This window comes from Camelina sativa, chromosome 15, assembly GCF_030686135.1.
Source record: "Camelina sativa cultivar CO46 ecotype springtype chromosome 15, ASM3068613v1".
NCBI classification, from domain to species: Eukaryota; Viridiplantae; Streptophyta; class Magnoliopsida; order Brassicales; family Brassicaceae; genus Camelina; species Camelina sativa.
In genome coordinates, this window is record NC_141894.1 from 25,452,711 (window position 1) to 25,475,380 (window position 22,670).

Here is a 22,670-nt window from a genome sequence, read left to right on the forward strand (position 1 = left end):
GAGAGAGTCGACATGGTGCCTTCTGCGCCGGTGGGCGAGAGCCTCTATAACTGTGGCATGTATGGGGATCCCCATATCAATGCACCCTCGCGGGCATGCTATGTCGAGTAAGCGTCCCATAGTCAACCAGTTGTCATACCAAAAGGATATGTTCCTTCCACTCAGTACTTCATATTTGGTATAGTCCACTACAACACTCCGATATTTCAGTAGCTTTTTCCACATCCACGAACCGGCTGTGGTGGTGTCCTTGATCGACCAGAAGGAGCCTTTGCGTAATAAGTAAGTCCGCAGCCACTGAGTCCAAAGGGAATTTGTGGAAAGTAAGCGCCAAATGAGCTTCAGACAGCTCACTGTATTGGCCTCGGTGAGTGATCTTAGGCCTAATCCACCTTCATCTTGAGGGGTACACACATCCTTCCAAGCGACTTTTGCTTCTTGGTGTTGAGTGAGGGCCCAGACCAGAGGAAAGCAGAGCATAGGCTATCTATTTCTTTAAGATAGGCCTTTGATAGTCTAAATGCTGACATCCAGAAGTTTGTTAAGCTAAATATGAGAGAGCTAATTAGCTTCAAACGACCAGCAAAAGATAAGGGGCGAGCTGTCCAGGTACTTATACTTTCTCGGATACGGTCTATGAGAGGAGCATAGTCACGTGCAGTAATCCTCTTTGTCAACAATGGGAGGCCTATATAGCGAACCGGTAACGTTCTAGTAGAAAAAGGGAAAGAGCTAAGAATATCAGCTTTGTCCCCTTCGCGAACTCCTGCCATGTACCGAGTAGATTTCTCAAGACTAACCTGGAGACCGGAGTAATCTGCAAAGTGATTAAAGGTGTGGAGGATTTGTTCTAGTGATCGTTTTGTACCATCAGTAAACACAAGCAAATCGTCAGCAAAGCATAAGTGAGTGAGATTGAGGTTGTGACATTTATGGTGGTATCCGATATGGCGATCCAAAGCTGCTTTATCCAGCATTGCAGACAACACTTGCATACTGATGACAAAAAGATACGGCGAGAGTGAACAACCTTGGCGTAGGCCACGAGCACTGCAGAACAGACCGGAGAGCTCACCATTCACCTGGACCGAGAAAGAAGTAGTAGTGATACATAGCTCTATCCATCGGATGAACTGCTGTGGGAACTCGAGAGCTGTAAGGGTGTTGATGATAAAAGGCCATTGAATAGTGTCGAAAGCTTTTGAGATGTCTATCTGATGTTGTAATTTTTTAAAACAAAACTATTGTAGAGGGTAATAATGATGTATGCGTTGAATTATGATGTGGAAGAAATAGAAGATGATGTGGAGTGTTAAAAAGAAAAAAATTGGTGTTGTAATATTAGAACCGTTGTACATAGTCTAAGACTATCTTTAACCGGGTCTCTTAAGAGAGGTTGTTAAAAAAAAGTGAATTAGAAATAAATCAAAACAACAAAAATACTTGAAACCCGCCTCTTAAACAATAGGTTTAAGAACTCCTAAGAACATGTGTCGTAGCATGTTCTGATTGGCTAATAATTTGTAACCAACAAAAAAAAAATTCCCGAGAGAAGTCATCTCTCTCTTTCTCATCATTCTCCGTCGGAAAAATCGCAAATCATCGTATTTAGATTTGAGAAATTGGAATCGAAAGTTGAGGGGAAATCTATATGAAGCGTTGTTGGATTGTTTCAAGAAATTGGACCAAGGTTTATCATGTCGAGCAGAGAAAAACGTAATGGATTTCACATATCCTAATTTCTCACATCCTTCAGTTCAGGTATGTTTCATCGAATCAGGACCAAGCCGTAGGTTCTAGGAATTTGGATGCTAGTAAGGGGAATACTTTGATTATGAATGATTGTGACAATCCGTCCCGCGGACCCCACTAGCCCCCCGCTAGCTGCCCCAATGGACCATCTGTGGACCCTGCTAGCCCCCCGCTAGCTGTCCCAACGGACTCCAAGCTGGCCCTACAGGGCATCGATCATAACCCATCACTGTGGATATCCGAATCCACCAGTAGGTTATTGGTGCGCCATGCGTTCCTCGAACCCTGGTCCTCACCCTTTAACAACCTTTCCACAGGACAAGTTGCCACCAATTGATCTACAGCTCAATTGGTGACAGCTTGTCCTGTGGGAAGGTTGTTAAAGGGTGGGGACCAGGGTTCGAGGAACACCTGGCGCACCAATAACCTATTGGTGGATTTGGATGAATAGTTTCATTTCCACGAAGAGGGGTTAGGATCGATGCCCTGCAGGGCCAGCTTGGGGTCCGTTGGGACGGCTAGCGAGGGGCTAGCAGGGTTCCACGGACTGTCCATTGGGGCAGCTAGCGGGGGCTAGTGGGGTCCACGGGACGGGTTGTTACAATGATCAAAGGCCTTGTTAAACTCTCATCGTTTAAAGGAGTAGATTACTTATGGCTGACTAATTGAAAGATTCTTTAGACTTGGAGGTTTCAACGATAATGAGAAATTGAAATTTGTGTCTAGGAGTTTATCAGGATCAGTTCTAAGCTAGTTTAACTGTGAGGTGAACCATTCTCCATTTGTTAGCTAGCTAGCATGATTTTCAAAACATAATGGTGGTCAGATCTCACAAGGAGAAGGAAGCCAATGCAAAAACAGATTGGAAGATCTAGAAGAAAACCAGAAAACTTCTAAGGTAGAAGAAGAAGGATATTCTCTCTTGGTGATGAATACTCGAAGAGATGAAGTGGTGAAGAACCATATTTGTCACTAATAAAGTTTCAGAGCAAATAGAATTTGTGAAATGCTTTTCTTCTCTATTCAATCGTAACAAACTTTACAAGATGTGTTATATACATCAAATTACAGTAAACCGGACTAAACTAAACCGACTTCTAATTACAATTAAATAACCAAACCGGCTCAACCAATTCACTCCTGATAGTCACAAGTTCGAGAGAGAACTATACACGTCTCTAGTCTCTAGACACGTCACTATGAACTAGAAACGAGTCTTCTTAAACCATCTCCACTCAAGTAACCCATTTGGATTGCTCAAATCTTAATTAATACTAAACTAATTAAAGCAACTCACTTAGAAACTTAAACAAAATCAATCCTCCACTAGAGAAATTCACTTAGGTTGCTCAATCATTTAAATAATAATTTTTTACATAAAATATAAAACTATAAAATATTACAAATTTAGAAATATTAAACATAAATTTAAAATAAGAAATATTAAATATATTTTACATAATTCGTAAGAAGATTTACTGATGGGTTGCACCAAATTTTTGCCAAATATGCTCAATCAATACTTTTTTCAAACGATCATTCATTTGTGGATCATGAACGTCATTTCGAATGCCCATCAAATTATGTAGATTTTTTTGTCTATCTGTAGAATACGATAGATCAACATGAGAAGTTCCGCTTCCTTCGCCGTGATGGAACTCTGTTGGATAGTAGAAATTGTATTCATGTCGTTCGTCTTCCACTATCATGTTATGCAGGATGATACATGCTCTCATTATTTTTCCTATTTTTCCTTTATCCCAAAAAAGTGCGGGATTTTTCACGATTGCAAATCGAGCTTGCAAGACTCCAAAGGCACGCTCTACATCTTTCCGGCATGCTTCTTGACATTGAGCAAAGAGTTTAGCTTTTCGGCCACGTGGTAGTGTAATTGATTGGATGAAAGTTGCCCAGTTGGGATAGATACCGTCAGTGACGTAGTACGCCATTTTATATTTGAAACACACTTTGTTAGTGGTATGGATTGATGGATGTATGCAATGGTGAGATATGGAATGAATGAATGGTAGGGTGTTTCAATTCCCCTTATGCAAATGTAGTACAAGAGGTGTAAATCCAATCTGAGGATTGTGAACAATCAGAATGTGTATAAGTTAAGCTAAATATGCAAAGGATGTTTGTCACTAACAATCCTATTAATGAAATGTAAGGAGCAGAAAGTAAAACTACTAGAACTAGATGCTGAATGCAAATGGAACAGAATGATTATCACTAAAATGAAGCTACAACAGAAATAGAAACTATGCTAATAAACTAATGCAAGACAATATTGAACAGGGAAATAAGTAAATGCAACAGTAATGCAAATAGAATGAGACTAGAGATAATACAAGACAACTACAAATCATAAACAAGGAGTTCTGGGGATGAACTCGAGCAAGCACTCGATCGAGTGTAGATCGAGTGCAGGGTCGAGCTGGATAAATCCGTGAAACAAAGCAATGCAAGAAAAACAGAGCAACACAAGAACGAATCAAACAACAATCAAACAGCAGGATTAAGACTTAAAAATCAATAAACAAGGAAGGCCTTGAGGAGGGATTCATGGGCTGGACTAATGAATGAGGTCATCTAACTTGGTCAACAAATCTCAAGCAAACTTTGAGCTAATCTCTAGACATATAAATCTAAGACAAGTTTAATCCACTCTCGTGGCAAGAAACAATCAAACCTATGCATCTCTAGACTTGTTCTCACATAGTAAAGAGTCTACACAAGCAGGAATTAAGCAATACATCTCATACCAAACAAGACCTCTAATCTATTAGCTAGCCTAATGGTAAGCTCTAGATCTAGCCTTATCTATGCTCCTTAAACATTGGTGTGATGCTAAGATGCTTGAAATCAAACCCTAACCTCTCAGTTCAGGATTAGCATTAAGAACATCTAGCCTAGAAGAGATTCTACCACAATCAAGCTTGACCAAAGCAAACAAACCTCAAACACAGCCCAGCCTAACCCATCCTCAATATCCTAAGCTACTACTCACAAGAACACATGATGAACATCAAAGTCATAAACCCAGAAAATACTGAAACTTGCATCAATTGAAAGATAAAACAAAGATCCATAACATTCAAGAAGGAACCAAACACGAATTCTTAATATCTTGAAAGTTATGAAACCAACAAAATCCAAGAATCTTATGTTTTCTCTCTTAAAAGAGTACAGGATCTAAGGAAAATAAAAGTGCAAAAAGAATAATTCCCCAAAAGGGTAAAAACTAGGTTTCTGACCATTCTAAAAAGTTGGACTCTTTGGTGGCTGCAGGTACAAGGCTTTATATAGGAGAGGGGGTGGAAGCCCTAAAAATACTAAAAGACAAAATAGTCAACGACTTGGTCAACTCGACCCTGTGCTCGGTCGAGTGGCTGGTCGAGTTGGCTTTTCTTCTGTTTCCTCCACTCGGTCGAGTCCTCCTCTGCACACGGTCGAGTTTCTGGTCGAGTGTGGGGTCGAGTTGGACTCTGGACCTTGGTTCTTCAGCCTTAACTTTCTTGCTTTCCCTTCATGATTGCCTCACTTCTCCTTAGCATTGCTTTCATGATCCTTAAGCTCCAAAATCACCTGATTATGCATGAAAAGATGCAAATGCAATGCAACTAAACTCTAATGCAAGATTAGTCCTAAAGCTATGCAATAATGGTAAAAATGGATAGCAAAAGATGCAAAAGATGTGAATAAACTAAGGGAAAACATGGTAAAATATATGAACATCAGTATTGTTATCCATTGACTACGTATGAAACTCTTGGAGCTCGGCCCTCTAAGATATCATCAAACACCGGTGAGCGGTCAAAAACATTGATATCATTTAACGTACCCGGTGGTCCGAAAAATGCGTGCCAAATCCATAAATCTTGGGATGCCACTGCCTCTAGTACGATTGTCGGTTTTCCAAATCCACGTGAATATTGTCCTTTCCATGCAGTTAGACAATTCTTCCACTCCCAATGCATACAATTCATGCTACCCACCATTCCGGGGAAACAGCAATGTTCTCCAATATTCAGTAATCTTTGGAGGTCTTCCACTGTAGGTCGTCTGAGATAGACGTCTCCAAATAGATTGATGACTTCGTCTACAAAATTTTCAAGGCATTTGTGTGCGATTGTTTCAGCTAGTCATAAATATTCATCCATCGCATCTGTCGAACATCCGTATGCCATCATACGGATAGCTGCAGAACATTTTTAAAGTGCAGAAAGACCGAGCCTTCCAGTAGCATCTCGTCTTTGTCTGAAGTACGGGACTCCATTTTTAATAGTACTGACTATGCGTTCGAACAATGGTTTGTTCATTCTAAAGTGACGGCGGAACATAGCAGGAGTGTAAGTCGGATTCTCACCAAAATAATCATTCCATAGTCGACTGTGGCCTTCTTCGCGGTTTCTATTTATGTGCACTCTTCGGAATATTGGAGCTGGTGGTTCTTCCTCTTGAGTGTAGTTGTACTGAATCCCTTCCACTATACTATCAACTTCCTCTTCTACCATTTCATCAACTTCATGATCAGAACTCCAATTAGACATTATTAGTCAAATTGGTTTAGTTGTGAGGCTTATTGGAAGTTGGGTTTTTTTTTTTAAGGTTTATGGTTTTGAGTATTTAACAAGAAGAAATGAGAACAAGAAATGAGAAGAAGAAATGAGAACAAGAAATTAGAAGAAGAAATGATAAGATAAATGATCAGAAGCGGATAATAAGATAAATGTTTGTTTTGTTTTAAGGAGGAAGAAATGAAAAGAAGAAATGAGAACGAAGCGGATGAAGTCGCAAATGAAATTGAACATGAACCTTTAATATATAGACCTTACAAACACAATCAATACCCATCCACGGGTTACAAACATAAATACAACAACCCAAAACACATTCACGGGTTGCAAACAGTCTGTTCAACAAACAAAAGCCGACCACACTTAAACAAAAGAGACACCCGTGAATGGCACTAAAAAACAACCAACACATTCACGGGTTCCAAACAGAACACATCAATACAAAAAAAAAAAGACAGCTTCCATTCGCTTGACTACCAACATGATTCACTTTAGATGGCAACAAGACAGCTTCATATGTCATCCCAAAACCTAAAACAAAAGAAGAACACAAGTTAAACAATAGTTAAACAATTGTTAAACAATAGTTAAAACAAAACCTGCCAACCAAGACTTAAACGGGTGTTAGTTCTGAAACATAAATGTTTGTCAACATTTGATCAACAAGTTTGTCTCTAAGTAGGACTTCAGCAGGTGTTAGTTCATTCTTGTTAAGCAGGCTGTCTAGCAATCTCATTTTGCCGTGCCTCTCTTTAGCCGCCTGTTCTTGATCCTTCATTGCTACTATATTATCCAACTTACTGACAGAACCATCATCCACATCAATACTAACTGCAGGTTTCTTTCCTTTTTTCTTGGCAGCTTTAACCCCCGGAGGCCTCATCTCGTCTCCACCATTGCTCGAAGGAGCTGAGAAATCTCCTTTAGAAGCAAGCTTAGTCCGCTTATTGCTACATTCTTCATGTTGTTCTGTGATCCATTTCTGATCATTCTTCAGTTCTCTCCAACAATGTCCAAGCATAAACGGCTTGTTCATGTCATTCTTGTAAAAATCATACGCCATGCTCACAATATCATCTTCTGATTCTCCACTCTTCCTTCTTGTACTCGCTTGTGAGTAACACCCAACAAACTTGTTGACTTGGTGGTTTATCTTACTCCACCTTGCCTTACATTGTGAAGGCCCTCTTGCGTTTGAATCGGTTCCTCCATCATGAGCTTTGTAATAGTCTGCAACCCTCTTCCAGAAACTTTGTTTCTGCTGCTCGTTGCTCACCACTGGATCTTTGCTTGTGTTTAACCAAGCGCTTATGAGATGAACATCCTCCTCTGCACTCCACCGCTTCCTAATTCCTCTGATCTCATCTGCTGTAACCTCGATACAATCTTCAAATTCAGATGTCGGGGTTATGTTAAGAGGCTGATAAGAGAATCCAGGGCTAAAGTTTGAAGGCTGAGAAGAGAATGGATTACTAAACTCAATAGGCTGAGAGGATTGGGTGGAAATAGGAGGAATAGGATTATCTGAACAGTTGGGTTTTTGAGAATTCAAAAGACCAACAAAATTTTGATCCCAAAAACGATAAGGGTTTCTAGGATCCATTGCTTGTGTTAGTGTAAGCTGAGAGTTTAGGTTTGTGAAAGCTGAGAGTTTAGATTTGTGAAAACGAAAGGGTTTGGAGAGATAAACGTTAAGAGTTTGGGTTAGTGTTAACAATGGTCGTTTATATTGACATCAAGGTTTATGTGAGCTTTAATACTAAAGGTTAGACAAAGAGAAATAAAGGTTTATTTAGGTAAAGACTAATGAGTGTTTTAGTACTAAAGAGATATACTTTTCAGTATATCTCTATGAATAGACCGATTGAAACACTTTTCAGTAAATCTTCTTGGGTAAAAGTTTTCAGAAAGCTGATCTTTAAAGTCAATACTAAATTCAAACTCAATCATATAGGTTTTGGATAATTTTACACACAAACTCAAACTTAAACAATTGATCAAATAAGACAACAGCACATGGAGAAAATATAAAACCGAAAATCAAACTCAACCACTTGATCAACAGCATAACAACACTTGAGTAAATTTAAGACACACACGGTTTTGGAAAATTTTAAACCCTTGAGCAAATTTTTAAACACACATGGTTCATCACTTATCAAATACAAAAACACACGATTTGATGTATAATTATTTTTACCGAACCTCAAACATTCTCATCATCAAATACAAACATAACACATCAAGAGAAAGACAAACATAACACTTCAATCATTCTTACAATCTATAACACATAGACAAACATAACACTTAAAGAATATAAAAAAGCTACACATCCATCACAAACACAAACTCAAACAAAACCAAACAACAACAAAATAAAAGCTAGAGTATCATACCTTTACAAGTAAGAGAATCCAACCGTGTGTCCACTTCACCTTAACCAATCTTCACCATTTAACAGCTACACACAGTTTATGAAGCACCACGCACAAAACATGACAACCGGATCAACATTGATCACACAATTACTTATACAAGACATAAACTAAAACATTGTACTCCTAATATTGAGAACAAAACAAGGATTCAATCAACAATCTATAACAAAACAGACAAACATAAGATAACAAGAACATAAAAATGTATTAATTCTTGAAAAAACTATCAGACAATAACTCGATTAAAACATAAACCCGATCACCCTCCAAAAAAATTCTCAAAACCGATTGAACATCCAACTAATCTCATAATCTACGACTAATAAGTCAAATCGAAATAAAACATTTACCAATCTAACAATCAATCAATTAATCTGAAACCCTAACTATTATAGACAACCAAAGATTAATTTCAAATACATGCAATAAATCGGAAAGGAGAAGACGAACCTTCTATCTCCGATTCGGTAGCCAATGGACCTCACTGTTCCTTGTAGGCCACCAGAAGAATCCTCCGCCGTTGTTATCCCATTAAAAGGAACCACCGCCGTCGGTTGCCGTGAGAACCGAACCGTCAACTCTTACGATTGAGCCGATCTGGAAGCCATCGCCTCTGGGTGACCAACTATCCTCCAGTTTAAGTCGGAAAAATCAAAGGATTCGACCTGAAGCCATTGAGTTTTCCGATTCGGGATGAATCGCCTCTTCAATCGCCTGACTTCTACGAAATAGAAGAGAGAGAGACAGTCGGGAGAAAGAGAGAAGAAATGGGAAAGAAAAAAAAAACATTTTATATTTTCGCTCCAACCTACCACAGGATGCCACGTAGCATTCTTAACCTGTTGCTAAAATTGCTTCCCACAACAACGATCCTCACCTTCGTGACCCAGAATTGGTTTTTTTAATATTGTTTTGGGGCCCAAAAACATGAGTACCCATGAGAGTAGTACCCATGAGTGGAGACGCTCTAATAGTGAGCAGCAAAAAGGTTTGTGAGTGGCTAAGAGGAGACTTGTAATTATTAAGAGGATTTTGATATACGATCATTGTCCCTTGTCTTCCTATTAACACTTAACATCTTGCATGAATTTTGGATATGGTGCAAAACAGTGTCAAGACATTGATAGTTTATTTGTTCCTTCTTGTTCTTGTTTTTCTCGTTCCTTCACATGTTCTGCAGTTTTTGATATGTTCTTTGTCCATTTGTAACAGTTGATAATAAGGATTAAGTAAATGCATAGTTTACAAACCTTATCACAAAAGAATGGGTCTCCTCTTGATCTAATGTTGTCGAAGATGATTGTTATTTTTTGACAAATACAAATGCTCTGATGAGATCATATAAATTGCTGCTATGTCGTGGATCGAGCCTTCTATTTATCATATCAATTACTCCTCTTTGCAATCTCACTGTTTATTGATGTCTTTAATTTAATGTTTTGTGAAAGATTTACAATTCGTAAAAGGATTAAGAAACTACTTCACACTTGTTAATGCTCTCATGTTTTATAAACCAAAACACATAATTTTCAAATATTTAAACTTTAAGAACCCTACCATTGGAGTAAGTAAAAAATAATTACTCATAAGGGTATCTTAACTTTTGATTTTGCAATATTTAAATTATAAATATGGTTAAGAAGAACTCATGGACTCTTAACCAATGGAGATGCAATTACGGTCTTGGGCTAGTGCTAAACACTATTGAATAATTTCCTTTACATTACCTCGGAGAAAATTAAGTTCCAAAATAATATTAGAAGTTGTATTAAAATTAATCCATGTTGAGAAAATTATGCGAATGCAAGTACTAAACTTGAGAAGCCTAAAAAGAAGAAGAATCTCTCTCGACGTCTCTCTCTGCCTCCCTCCGCTCTTTGCTCCACTAGTTAGGGTTCTTCTTCTGATCTACAAAAACTTATGTAGCTGCACGAGAAAGCACACGAAAGTGGAGCCTCGAAGCAAAACGATCCCAAAATAGTCCAATTTCGTCTCCTTTTCTCAAACCTCTCCTACGGACAAAGTACATACGCCATCCACCGTTTAAAACATAACTATGCAACGTGGTCCATCTCTTTAGAAGCAGCTCGTACGTAGAGTCAGTGTCGTGGTCATACACATCGACCGTGATTCCTAACCCTTCCTGCACGTTAATCTTGTCATCATTGTTGAGATATTTGATGATGTGGTCCTCAATGGGGACAGTGTGAAGAAGAAGACGGCTAAGCTGGCCAAGATCGCTAGTGGTTAATACCTTCTTGATGATCCATGGATCTTTGAAGAGTGTCAGTTCTGTTGAAACATCGCACCAGTCGTCCTTTGCCCTTTCTTCATTCGTGATTGTGACGTTCCTCAATTGCTTAATCTTTCTTTCTTCTTTAGTTAATCTGTTTTCGCTTGGTGTGCAAGAAACCATGGCTGAATCATCAGGGTTCCTCTTCTTGGAGTTTTCACAAGACGACAAACACAGAATCGTGGAGACCGTAGGATTTTCCGATGAATTACCGTAGACCAAGTATTGAGTATTCGAAGCAGCAGAGGGAAGAACCATCTTCATTGCCGATGATTGAAGGTCTTGTGGTGTTTTTTCCTGATTTTGCATCATTCTCGTTCGACTCAATTTGAGACTGTAACGTAGATGTATATAATGTATGTTAAACCCACCTTTGCCTTAACTTTTTCCCTTTTTTTTTTTCAGGTATTTTCCTGTTTCAAAAAAGGATATTTATGTGTTATAGGAAAAGGAAAGATTTATATTTTAGTTTTGCAGATTTATGTAAAACGTACATTTTAATTTATTCATTAATTTTCAATTTCTGCGTCGGAATTTTGAGTGTAAAAAAAAAAAAAAAAAAAATTGCAGAACTCTACCTGTCATCTCTAAAATTAAAATCAGTCATACTGAATAAAAAAAAAATTTAGAAAATGTTTAAAAAATAATATCAAATTGAAGGTTGCCATGAAAACATTTAAAACATACGTATAAAATTTATGTTTTGTATTATTTTGAATTTTGTAGGATTAGTTTGCATTTTTTAAGATATAAAAGGTAAAATTGCAAAAATTGGTGATTTCGACTTTTCGAGTGTTTTATTTTTATTTTTGCACTTTTTTTTTTTTTTACTTTTAGAGAAATATATTATACCATTAATTATAGTAACAGTGAGATTGGTTTTTTTCCTTGTTTTTTTGTTGTGTGTAAAAAACAAAAAGAGAGTGAATGGTAAAATATCAATATTCATAGGGCATAAGAAAAAGACGAGTGCTCCCTTGAGGAAACATCAAAGAGAGCAAAAACGGAAAAAAAATCTCTCTGAATCGCTTCTGCTTTGGTAGGTTCTCTTCTCTCTTTCGTTTTCTTCAATCTAGGTTTCGAATTTTGGGATTCAATTGTTCCTTCCAGAGAGCTCCAATTTCGGATCCTCTCAGTTTCTTCTTCTTCTTAGTCCCCTGATCTGATTATTGAATCCCAGAATATCTTCCGACGAGCTCAGCTTTTCTCCGATCTCTAATTTCTCTCCGTCTTCTTATTCTGTGTGATCCTTAATCAACAGCCGAGGACCTTAAGCTTGTTTCGATTGCGGGAGTGCGATCTAATCCTCTGAGCTCTCTCTCTCAGCCGGGGATCATTGTCCCTTCGCAATGGTGGTCTGCAAATGCAGAAAGGTATTTTTCATCTACTGATTTCTTAGACTGGATAGCTTATCAATTGATGATCTGTGGGATGCGTTTCTTGTCGAATGATGACTGTTAGCGATTTCTGATCTTGCATCTGAGTTTTTCGAATTTTATGTTTGCATGTGATTTTCCCCAACATTGTCGCATTTGGTTTGATCTGGATTTGTGTTTTCTTTGGTGGAAAGAAATTGGTTGTTTCTGTTTGGATTCTCTTGTAAAGCTCGTTAATGTTTCCGTTTCTCTTTGTGTTGTTTTGTTTTCAGGCTACGAAGCTGTATTGCTTTGTTCACAAGGTCCCTGTTTGCGGAGAATGTATTTGCTTCCCGGAGCATCAAACTTGTGTGGTATGATTTATCAAAATCATATACTATTTGGTGTTACATGGCGAGCTGATAGTTTTCTAGGAGAGTTAGTCTCTTGTTGTTTGGAATGTGGTATCCTCGTAGAAATAGAAGAAGAAAAAAACTATGTGGAAGATCTTCTACTATTGGAAATAATTGCTGCTTTTGGGAACAGAAGCGTTTGGTTTGGTCTGGTTTAGTTGTTGACTGTTTTTTCGTGAATTTGAATGGATAATCTGGATATATGGTGCCAAATTGGTTATCTAGTGATATGATTGTCATTTTAAAGAACTCCATACTTTCAAGAGTAGAAACTCCGTCTCTGATCTGTCTTTGGAGCTGTATAGACATTTTATTGATATTAATTTCACACTTGTCCGTCATGACCTACGCAAGATTAACGTTAGTGGCAGCAAGATCTATTTCTCGGGCATATCTAGCTTGTTTTTCCTGATCTGTGTGCACAAGCAGTCATCTGCTCTATTTTATAATCTCTCTACAGCCATTTTCCTCTCTCTTTGGTTGAGCAGTGTTCAGATTTTTTTTTTGTTTTCTTTATGCTGCTTTATGTTTGACATGGAGAAACGAGACTGAAAGATGTTTTTATCATGTTGTAATCGATAGGTCCGGACTTATTCAGAATGGGTGATAGATGGAGAGTATGATCAGCCAAAGTGTTGTCAATGCCAAGCAACATTTGATGAGGGGGCAGGTCATCAAGTCACTCGGTTGGGTTGCTTGCGTATGTTATCTGAATTTTACCACTGTTGGATTCGATTTTTATTTCTGAGTGTCTTCTGCAACTAAATAATTGGAATTATCTCTATCTTCTATTTGTATCAGATGCTTTACATACAAATTGCTTGGTTTCGCATATCAAGAGTTTTCCTCCTCATACTGCACCTGCTGGTTATGTGTGCCCATCATGTAACACGCCTGTAAGTCCAATTGATACATATGAATGTAGTAGAAAAGGTTCTTTTGTGCTCTTCCTGTTTTTTTATTGCATTGTTTTTCTTGAGTATAACTCCTCACGGGAGCTATTGGTTGGTGTCTCATATTGATACCTGGATTTAGAGAAATATTTGAGTTAGAGTGATCTCCAGTGATTCTTTTTAGCAATAATGAGCACTTGATAAGTGCTGTTCTGGCTTTCTATCAATGTGTTCGTTTTTTGTGGATACTTGGGTGACTTGTTTTGGACCTAACGTTGTATACTAAATGTTGTATTTTTTTTATTATTAGGGGATTGGTAGTCCATGATTTTCTGTTTTAGTTAACTTCTTCAAGTCAGTAGCAACCTTTGTTTGTAATGTAGCAGATGAGTGCCAATCAATCAATATTACGCCTAGACACACAAATCTTCGAAAAGTAATTAAAATTAGAGTAATTAATGATAGATAATTCATGTTCTCTTGACTCTTTTCTATCAAATATCGGATGACTTTTAGCTGCTTCCTGTGTTCTGGTATGTAATACTTTACTCTATGATGTGATATACTGGAGGTAGTTATCTTGATTAATTTGGTCCACCAAGGTTTGAGCTAATAGAGTAATAGCCATCCCGATTGTATGACATTCCTGTCTGTCCTTTTTTTTTTTTACTTTAAAAACAATTTGTATGGGAGAGTGCCATATTATAGTTCTCATATGGTTTTATCTTACGTCGACGTGTTGTTTCGTTCTTGGGAGAGTGCCATATTATAGTTCTCATATGGTTTCAATTGCAGATATGGCCTCCCAAGATGGTAAAAGATGCAGGATCTCGGCTTCATGCACTCTTAAGGGAAGTGATTACGCAGGTCAGTTTTATCTTTTAGCTCAATTGTTATTGTTGATTATCCAACTTTTCATCTTGAAAGAAGTTAAGATCTCCAAAGTATTACCTTTTTGAGTGTTACCCTCACTTCAGACATCTCTCAATGTGAGCATATATTATCCCCCAGTAATATGGCAGAGTATCGTATTGTCACATAGTTTTGTGTTGACTAGTGAACACTATAACATGTCGTGAAATGATTACTGGTTTAGTTTGATATAATTCTCCGCTTTCTATATGGCAGACTGGTCTTGAGAAGAATTTACTTGGGAACCATCCGGTTTCTCGATCCACTGAATCTCGTAGCCCACCCCCTGCATTTGCTTCAGATGCATTAATTAATTTATCATCATCTTCTCATGCACAAGAAGGAAAAAAGCTGCCTGATAGTTATTCAGTAGCCGGAAATGGAGAATATTCCAAACCTGCGGTTTCAGAGATAGTTGAGATAGATGTTCCTGCTTCAGCTGGGAATTACATGAAAAGCTCAAGCCCTGGAGTAAGATTCTCTTTGTTTTTTCGCAAAAACTAGTAGCAATATCTGTTTCCCCTCTTATCAATTGTCACAAATTTATGTATTTGTTGATATTGTATATAGCTTGCTGCTGCTGCACGGAAAGGAGTACCCGCTGTGGACAGGCAGAACTCCGAGACTCTATATTATGCGGACGATGAAGACGGAGATCGTAAAAAGTACTCAAGAAGAGGTGGGAGAAAGACCGTATCTTTTTTACCGCTCTTGTCTGAAATGATGTTTTGGTTTTGCGTTAGTAGAAGACTTAGGCTGAGGATATGCATCTGGTTTTTGTTTCTGAGATGCATAGTATTTACTTCAAGCTGCAAGTGTCTGCCTTCCAGTAGACGAACTCCATTTTCATTACGAATCAGTGACGATGACTTTGACTGATTTTCATTTTCTTTATCCATGTAAGGTCCTCTTCGTCACAAGTTTCTACGGGCTTTACTACCTTTCTGGTCTACTGCATTACCAACTCTGCCCGTGACAGCACCACCTCGTAAGGATGCAACGAAAGCAGATGATGGTTCTGAAGGTCGTGTAAGGCATCAACGATCATCAAGAATGGATATAAGGAAAATACTAATTCTCATAGCTCTCATGTAAGACCTTGTTTACGGTGTAACTCTTTCTTCACCTGCTCGTTATATGTCAAATATCTGGTGCAAAATAAGTTAGTATTATCAGTTGTGGCCTAAATCTGTGTGACCAATGTGCAGAGCCTGTATGGCAACAATGGGGATTTTATACTACAGACTTGCGCTACAGGCAATTGGTCAAGAAATACCCGATGAGGAGCAGCGATGAGGTAAAATCCTATCAGACAGGGGAATAAGGCTGGCTCAACATATATCATATACATTGCTGGCTTAACCAAATCAATTTGCCCCTGGTGTAGATCCTTTTGGACGACTAGAAAATGTTTTTTCATGATTCTGAGAATTGTGGCCTGCGGTTTATTTGTTAGAACGTTACAAATCATGTTCCTTGTGTCAGTATCCTTGGTTTGTTGCTGGTCAAAAGTATCTGTTTCAGATCGACATGTTTTAGTTGTAGCTATTGTTTTTTGGTAGACGAAAACACATTTTATGGACGCTTCAATGTTCAACATTTCATGGCCTGTTGAGTAGTTTCTCTCGTTATTTCGGGGTAAAATAGATGGTTCTAAATGTTTAGATATCGATCTGAATCTTTTATATATTGATTAAGAAGGAAATTACGTTTTTGCTCATGTGTCTGTCTATTGAAATGGAAGGAATTTATTAGGGAAAATTATTAATTATTTTGCTCAGAGACCAAAAATAACTGTAAGTTTCTAAAAAAAAAAATAACTGCATTATTGCACTCTTGTAATCTTATATTATGAAGGAGTTTTAGTTTCATTTTGCAAAGGTTCTCATTTTCACATTCTCCTTCTTTCTCACACATCCTCTCTCTCTACCATATTCTCTCGTCTCTTGTAATCCTAAAACATTGTTACCACTTACAATTATCTATGTTCTTATTGGGGTAAGATTATTATGGTATCTATGTTCTTATTGGGGTAAGATTATTACTGAAGCAGAAATTATCGAGAACACTAGCTTCACTTTTCATAAAGACTATTGTGTCCTGCAAAAACTATTTATAAAATTGCGAGTACTAATTTGTAAAATTTATTTATCGGACCATAACTTTAAAAGATTATTAAAATCATAATTTTTAACCACAAAAAAAATTTTGTTTCTTCCTTGCTATTAGTTTATTAATAAGGATAAGTAGTTGAATCTAAATCTATAGGACATACTCGAATACATACTTATACTTCACAAGCAATGCAAAATGGATTCGACCGCGGAAACGTTCTGATATTATTAATTGAAAAATTGCTCAAATACCTGTGAGTAAGGCTTATTTTTTCTTTAGGTTAACTAATCTATTATGAAACGGAAAAAGGGTAAAGTAACTTGACGTTAATTGTTCTCCCACAACCGGCCCAAAAGGGAAGGACTTTTCCCTCCGGAGGAAAAAAAGAATTTTAAGACACTATTGCTGATTTTCAGAGTATCCATTCACGCTAAACTGATCCGCTTCCGTTTCTAATAATAGTTATGGACCTTATGGTTACAAATTTGTTAACCATAAGTGCATCAAAACCATCGGTTCACCCATTTAGAAATTTAAAATGTTTAATTAACGGCATTACACACGAACTAATGTTACTGATTTATGTTGTTGTCGCTATTCATATTTAAATTTCGTATGTCATATGCTCTTAACCAAATAAAACAAAAATTTACATATATTTTCTATCTGCATTTATAATAAGTTTTATTTTCCGCATTTAACAAAAGTCATTCATAACTTTGACTATAATTTATTACTAGATTTTAACTCGTGATGCTAGAATTTAATCCGCGGTAAACCATGGGACAATTTTTAAAAATTTAATAACATTCTAATTTTTATTTGTTTTTTATATTTAGTTTATTTTGTTTAGTTAAAAATATCTTTTTTTGGATTGTCAATTATTAAAAAAATAATAGGGGAAATAAATACATAAATATGTAATTTATAAGCTATTGTCGGATTAAGTCATAATTTTACCAGTGATTTAACTGTTTTACAAAATTTTAGTTAAATTACCCTGATTTAATATGTCTAAAATTCTAATATTAGTGGTATTGATCAAATAATTAAATGAATATTTAATCCGTGCTTCAAAACCGAATTAATAATATTTTATATTTATACTAATGTTAATTCAAACCGTCATGTTAATTACAACATGTCCCGCCATATAACAACAAACCGTCATATTAGTGGTTTAACCTGTATTTCAAAACCGTCATATTAGTGGTTTTGGTTGTGGGTGTTGTGTTTCGTTTGTGAAGTTAATATATATACATGGAAAATGCTTGATGAGCAAGGAGTTTACGATCTGTAGCAATAAAAGAGAGATTTTAGTGTTTTCCTATTTGAGTTGATAACATTATCGCAAAATAATATTTAGTTTCTTAACGTGATATATACTATATTAAATGTATTTCTTGATGCTAAATTTATAAATACCCGATTATTGAGTTTCTAAATTTGGGTTTCCGTTTTTATGAACTTTATTAACGTTATGATAATTACTGCAATTTTAATAATTTGTTACTCAAATTCGGCTGTGTCATTTAAATTTAAGAGATCATAGAGTCTCTAAAGATCTATTCAAATAGTTTTGAAGATTTTTATGGGATTAAAAATTTAATGCGTAGAGTTGTTTTTGGAAAAATCGAAATGTATAGATGTTGTCAATTTATTTATGGCAATAAACATATCAAATTAGGTCAATTTAAATAGTTCCATTAATTGATTTTCTACGAAATATTATTTTAGGAAAATCATTAGGGGTTACTGTTGTAAATAAAACAAATTAAATAAGCAAAACTTAAAGGGCGTAAACCAAAATATACTTCAAAAATATTAATATAGATTTTATAGCTTAATAAATATAGCTTAATAGATATTCGTCCAAGACCAGCGAATGGTTGGGGGAGGGTGTGGTTGCCAGTTTGATGGTTAAATCATTTAATTAATCCAATAACGAAGGAATGGCATTTGCCTACTCTTGAGGAGTTTTTTGACCCAGTGGATATTACTCTCATTCAGAGTATGCCGGTTAGTAAAACTTCTCAACCGGATAGATTATTATGGCATTTTACTAAGTCAGAGAAGTATACGGTCAAATCAGGACATCGGTTGGCCCGTGAACTAATTGAGGATGTTGAGTATGGGCCGACCTGTGTGTCCTTGCGGGCGCAGACGTGGAAATTGGATGTACCCTCGAGGATTCAACATTTTTTCTGGCAGATTGGGTCGAGTACCCTCCCCGTGTTAGAACGGCTTGCGTATCGAGGTGTTCAGTGTGAGGCTTTTTGTAAGCGGTGTGATTCTGCAATAGAGACTATAAACCATGCGCTCTTTGAGTGTCCACGGTCGCGATGCATTTGGGAAATGTCCCCAGTGGCACTAGATCCGGGAGGCTTTCCATATAACTCGATCTATGCGAATCTAGACTTCATATTCTGGCGAGCATCTTCCCAATCCGGGGTTTCTGATATAGCGCTTCATCTCCCATGGATTATCTGGTTAATTTGGAAAGATAGGAACAAAAAGGTTTTCCAAGGTATCGAGGTAGAGCCAACTGAAATCTTGAATCAAGCGGCCAATGATAAAATATTGTGGCATGAGGCCAAATCATTCTCGGCCAGTTTTCTGGATTCTCCGCCTTTATTGGAGGACATGGATTTCTTTTCCACGCTGTCAGATTGATGATTCTTGGAAAAGTACAGATCCTTTACAGGGTTTGGGTTGGTGGTGCTGCAGTGGAGAAGATTCAACGCTCCTTTTGGGAGCATGGAGTCAACGACGAGGGTTTACTCCCTTACATGCGGAATTACAAGCACTGATCTAGGCTATGGATGCTTTACTGGCGGCTGGAGTTGTTTGTCAGGCTTTTGAGATGGACTGTGCTGAGTTAGTTGCGATGGTGCAGACGCCGGACGATTGGCCTGCTTTCTCGAATTTGCTGGAGGATTTTGCATTACTCCGATCTTCTTACCCCTCCTTCACTCTAATCAGGATCCCTCGAGACGTCAACGGTAGGGCGGATTGTCTGGCTCGATCTTCAAGATGTTTAATTTCTGAATATACTTTTGTAAACTCTTTTCCTCCGGTTTGGGCAACCAATCTTGGAGTTCTTTTTTAATTATTAATGTTTGGTTGAAAAAAAAAATATATATACTATTTTGTTTGTTTATTTACTTTCCAAAACCATTATATTAGTAACTAATCTTTGAATAATTACACTTGCATATTGCAAACATTACTCCATCTATTCTACATATCTAGCTTTGTGACCCTAAATATCTCAAAATCAAAATCAAAATCAAAATCAAAATCAAAATCAAAATCAAAATCAAAATCAAAATCAAAATCAAAATCAAAATAAAAATCAAAATCAAAATCAAAATCAAAATCAAAATCAAAATCAAAATCAAAATCAAAATCACAATCACAATCACAATCACAATCACAATCCCAATCCCAATCACAATCACAATCAAAATCAAAAATCAAAAATCAAAAGCACTATAACGGAAAAATACGGTATTAGAATTAAATAGGAGCTTGACCGGCCATGAGTTCTTCTAGCTTTTCATGTGCCGTCGCAATTCGCTGCTGGCTATTCTGATGGTGCTTTAGAGGATGATGATGGACATGCGAGGTATGAAGAAGATCAAATCTTAGATACCATCACGGACTACTACCGCAACCTCTTTAAATCTACTGGAACCGTTAATACTGCAACTGTTGATGAAGCCATAAACCATCGAATTTCAGAGGAAACAAATGCAGATCTAATCACCATACATTTGCCTGAGGAAATCAGATCAGCCTGCTTCTCTATCCACCCGGACAAAGCACCAGGCCTAGATGCTTCTCAGCCAGTTTCTTTCAATCCAACTGGAGCACAGTAGGCCCTCAGATCATCTCAGAAATTCAAAGTTTCTTTATCTTGGGTATCCTGCCGAACAACATCAATAACACTCATGTTAGATTGATACCAAAGATAAAGAGCCCTAAGAGGATGGCAGACTACAGACCAATAGCCCTATGCACAGTCTACTACAAAATCATATCTAAAATCCTCACCAAAAGATTACAACCCATCCTGCATACAATGGTTGCAGAGAATCAATCGGCCTTTGTTCCCCAACGAGTGATCTCTGACAATGACCTCATTACGCATGAAGTACTCCACTACCTTCACTCCTCGTCTGCAAAACAAAGATGCTACATGGATGTGAAAACAGACATAAGTAAAGCATATGACAGAATCGAATGGCAGTTTATCAATGCAGTCCTCGAAAGGATGGGTTTTCATGCAACGTGGATTAACTGGATCCTACAATGTGTCACAACTGTAAGATATTCCTACCTCATGAATGAATCTGCTCAAGGACTGGTGACCCCTCAGAGAGGAATACGACAGGGAGATCCACTCTCCCCGTATCTATTCATTCTCTGCAGTGAAATATTGATGGGACTCTGCCAAAAAGCACAAAGAGAGAATAAACTCACAGGTATAAAGGTTGGGAAACAGAGCCTGAGAATCAACCACTTACTTTTTGCTGATGACACCATGTTCTTCTGCAAGACCGATGAGCTTAACTGCCATATGCTGATGCAAATCCTTCAACAGTACGAAGCAGCCTCAAGACAGAAGATCAATGCCGATAAGTCAGCCATAACATTCTCTGTAAAAACTCCAATGGAGACAAAAGAGAGCATCAAAACCCAACTGGGCATCCAAAGGAAGGTGGTTTAGGTAAATATCTTGGATTACCTGAACTCTTTGACAGGAAGAAGAAAGATCTATTCACTAGCATAGTGGATAGAATTCGACAACAAGCTTGCAGTTGGTCAACCCATTATCTCTCAGCAGCTGGGAAGACAACCTTACTAAAATATGTCCTAGCAGCCCTGCCAATCTATTCAATGTCGTGTTTCAAACTCCCCAATTCCCTGTACAGGCGTATACAGTCGGTGTGAGAACTGAAACCAGAACTCTCCTTCCGAAGTGTTTTTCGAGTGGAGGAGCTCACCACCGTTAAAGTTCCGAACTTAAACTGAGAGTTTCTGAGTGATAAAAGTGTATATTATTACTTGAGTGTAAAAGTTTTTGACCCCCATACAATGACTCCCCCTTTACGTATTTATACTAGTTTATTATACACAATCAATGCCTAATTAATTATTTACGCTAATCTCGCACCCTAATCAATCTGATTGAATGCGGAAATCTTTGACCGAGCCCGAACTGCGAGCTGATTCGTGGGACACCTCTCCGCATTCCAGCCTTTTCTTTGGGCCTGATGGGCCGACCAATACTACGCCCTTGGCCCGTTTAGCTTGTCTGGCCTAGGCCCCTTGCTTGTTATCCGAGCTGACGAATTGTGGGTACAACAGTTGCCCCCCAAGTCTCCCGAACTGATTAGCTTGGGGCACTTTTTGATTTCCAAACGACCAATTTCGAGAAACTGAATATTCCCCATATCTCATGATTTGATCGTGGTAATGATGGGATTTTCCTTCCCGAACAAACTCTGGGGCCCACTAGGTAGCTTACACGCTACAAGAGAGAAGACAAGCGGACCGAGACCTCTCGCTTCCCTAGGCAATCATTACTTCCTGGTTCTGTGTCTAAAGGTAAACTTATCCGACTTCTCCCTTCTACTCTTAAACTTTAGTTTGCTTTTTGTTGTCTTCCGTGTTTTTCTCTCGTTTCCTATGTTCCTTGCTATTCGCTAGAAATTTCTTCAACTCTCCTTTGTCTAGATCAATCCCTTTCACTTTTACCCAGAAAGCATGTCACCTCCGAAATCTACACCGGGTAAAGCCGCAAAACTTCTTATTCCGGGCGTTTACGTTCCCCATCAGCCGTCGATTCTCTCTGCGGAGAACATGGCTGAGATTTTGGGATCCACCGAGATTCTGCCGGAAATCAAGATC

General features: G+C 37.7%; 2 protein-coding genes and 1 pseudogene across 3 annotated transcripts; 1 reads left to right on the plus strand and 2 right to left on the minus strand.

The window, feature by feature from the left end:
- Positions 1-6,945: 6,945 nt before the first annotated feature.
- On the minus strand, positions 6,946-7,935 carry LOC147927097 (glutathione S-transferase T3-like). The gene has a single exon (XM_087487299.1). It carries the CDS (start codon positions 7,933-7,935, stop codon positions 6,946-6,948), a length of 990 nt encoding a protein of 329 aa, XP_087343425.1.
- Positions 7,936-10,691: 2,756 nt separating this feature from the next.
- Positions 10,692-11,330, minus strand: LOC147927098 (B3 domain-containing protein At2g33720 pseudogene; annotated as a pseudogene).
- A 592-nt stretch (positions 11,331-11,922) lies between these two features.
- On the plus strand, positions 11,923-16,248 carry LOC104747340 (uncharacterized). 2 transcript variants are annotated; one of them, XM_010468964.2, is made up of 10 exons: positions 11,923-12,105; positions 12,328-12,439; positions 12,715-12,795; positions 13,417-13,534; positions 13,636-13,730; positions 14,523-14,594; positions 14,856-15,110; positions 15,210-15,318; positions 15,544-15,730; positions 15,848-16,248. In XM_010468964.2, exons 2-10 carry the CDS (start codon positions 12,416-12,418, stop codon positions 15,933-15,935), a joined length of 1,029 nt encoding a protein of 342 aa, XP_010467266.1. In that variant the 5' UTR covers positions 11,923-12,105; positions 12,328-12,415; the 3' UTR covers positions 15,936-16,248. The 2 variants fall into 2 exon arrangements, with proteins under 2 accessions (XP_010467266.1, XP_010467267.1); XM_010468965.3 differs by having other exon boundaries at positions 11,954-12,105; positions 12,247-12,439.
- The last annotated feature ends 6,422 nt before the right edge of the window (positions 16,249-22,670 follow it).

Excerpts from the sequence above, each read along its gene's own strand:
- LOC104747340 (XM_010468964.2), top strand. The coding sequence starts at position 12,416 with ATGGTGGTCTGCAAATGCAGAAAG. Across the intron at positions 13,535-13,635 it reads CACTCGGTTGGGTTGCTTGC|ATGCTTTACATACAAATTGC; the intron begins GTATGTTATCTG and ends TATTTGTATCAG. Across the intron at positions 15,319-15,543 it reads TAAAAAGTACTCAAGAAGAG|GTCCTCTTCGTCACAAGTTT; the intron begins GTGGGAGAAAGA and ends TATCCATGTAAG.
- LOC147927097 (XM_087487299.1), bottom strand. The coding sequence starts at position 7,935 with ATGGATCCTAGAAACCCTTATCGTTTTTGGGATCAAAATTTTGTTGGT.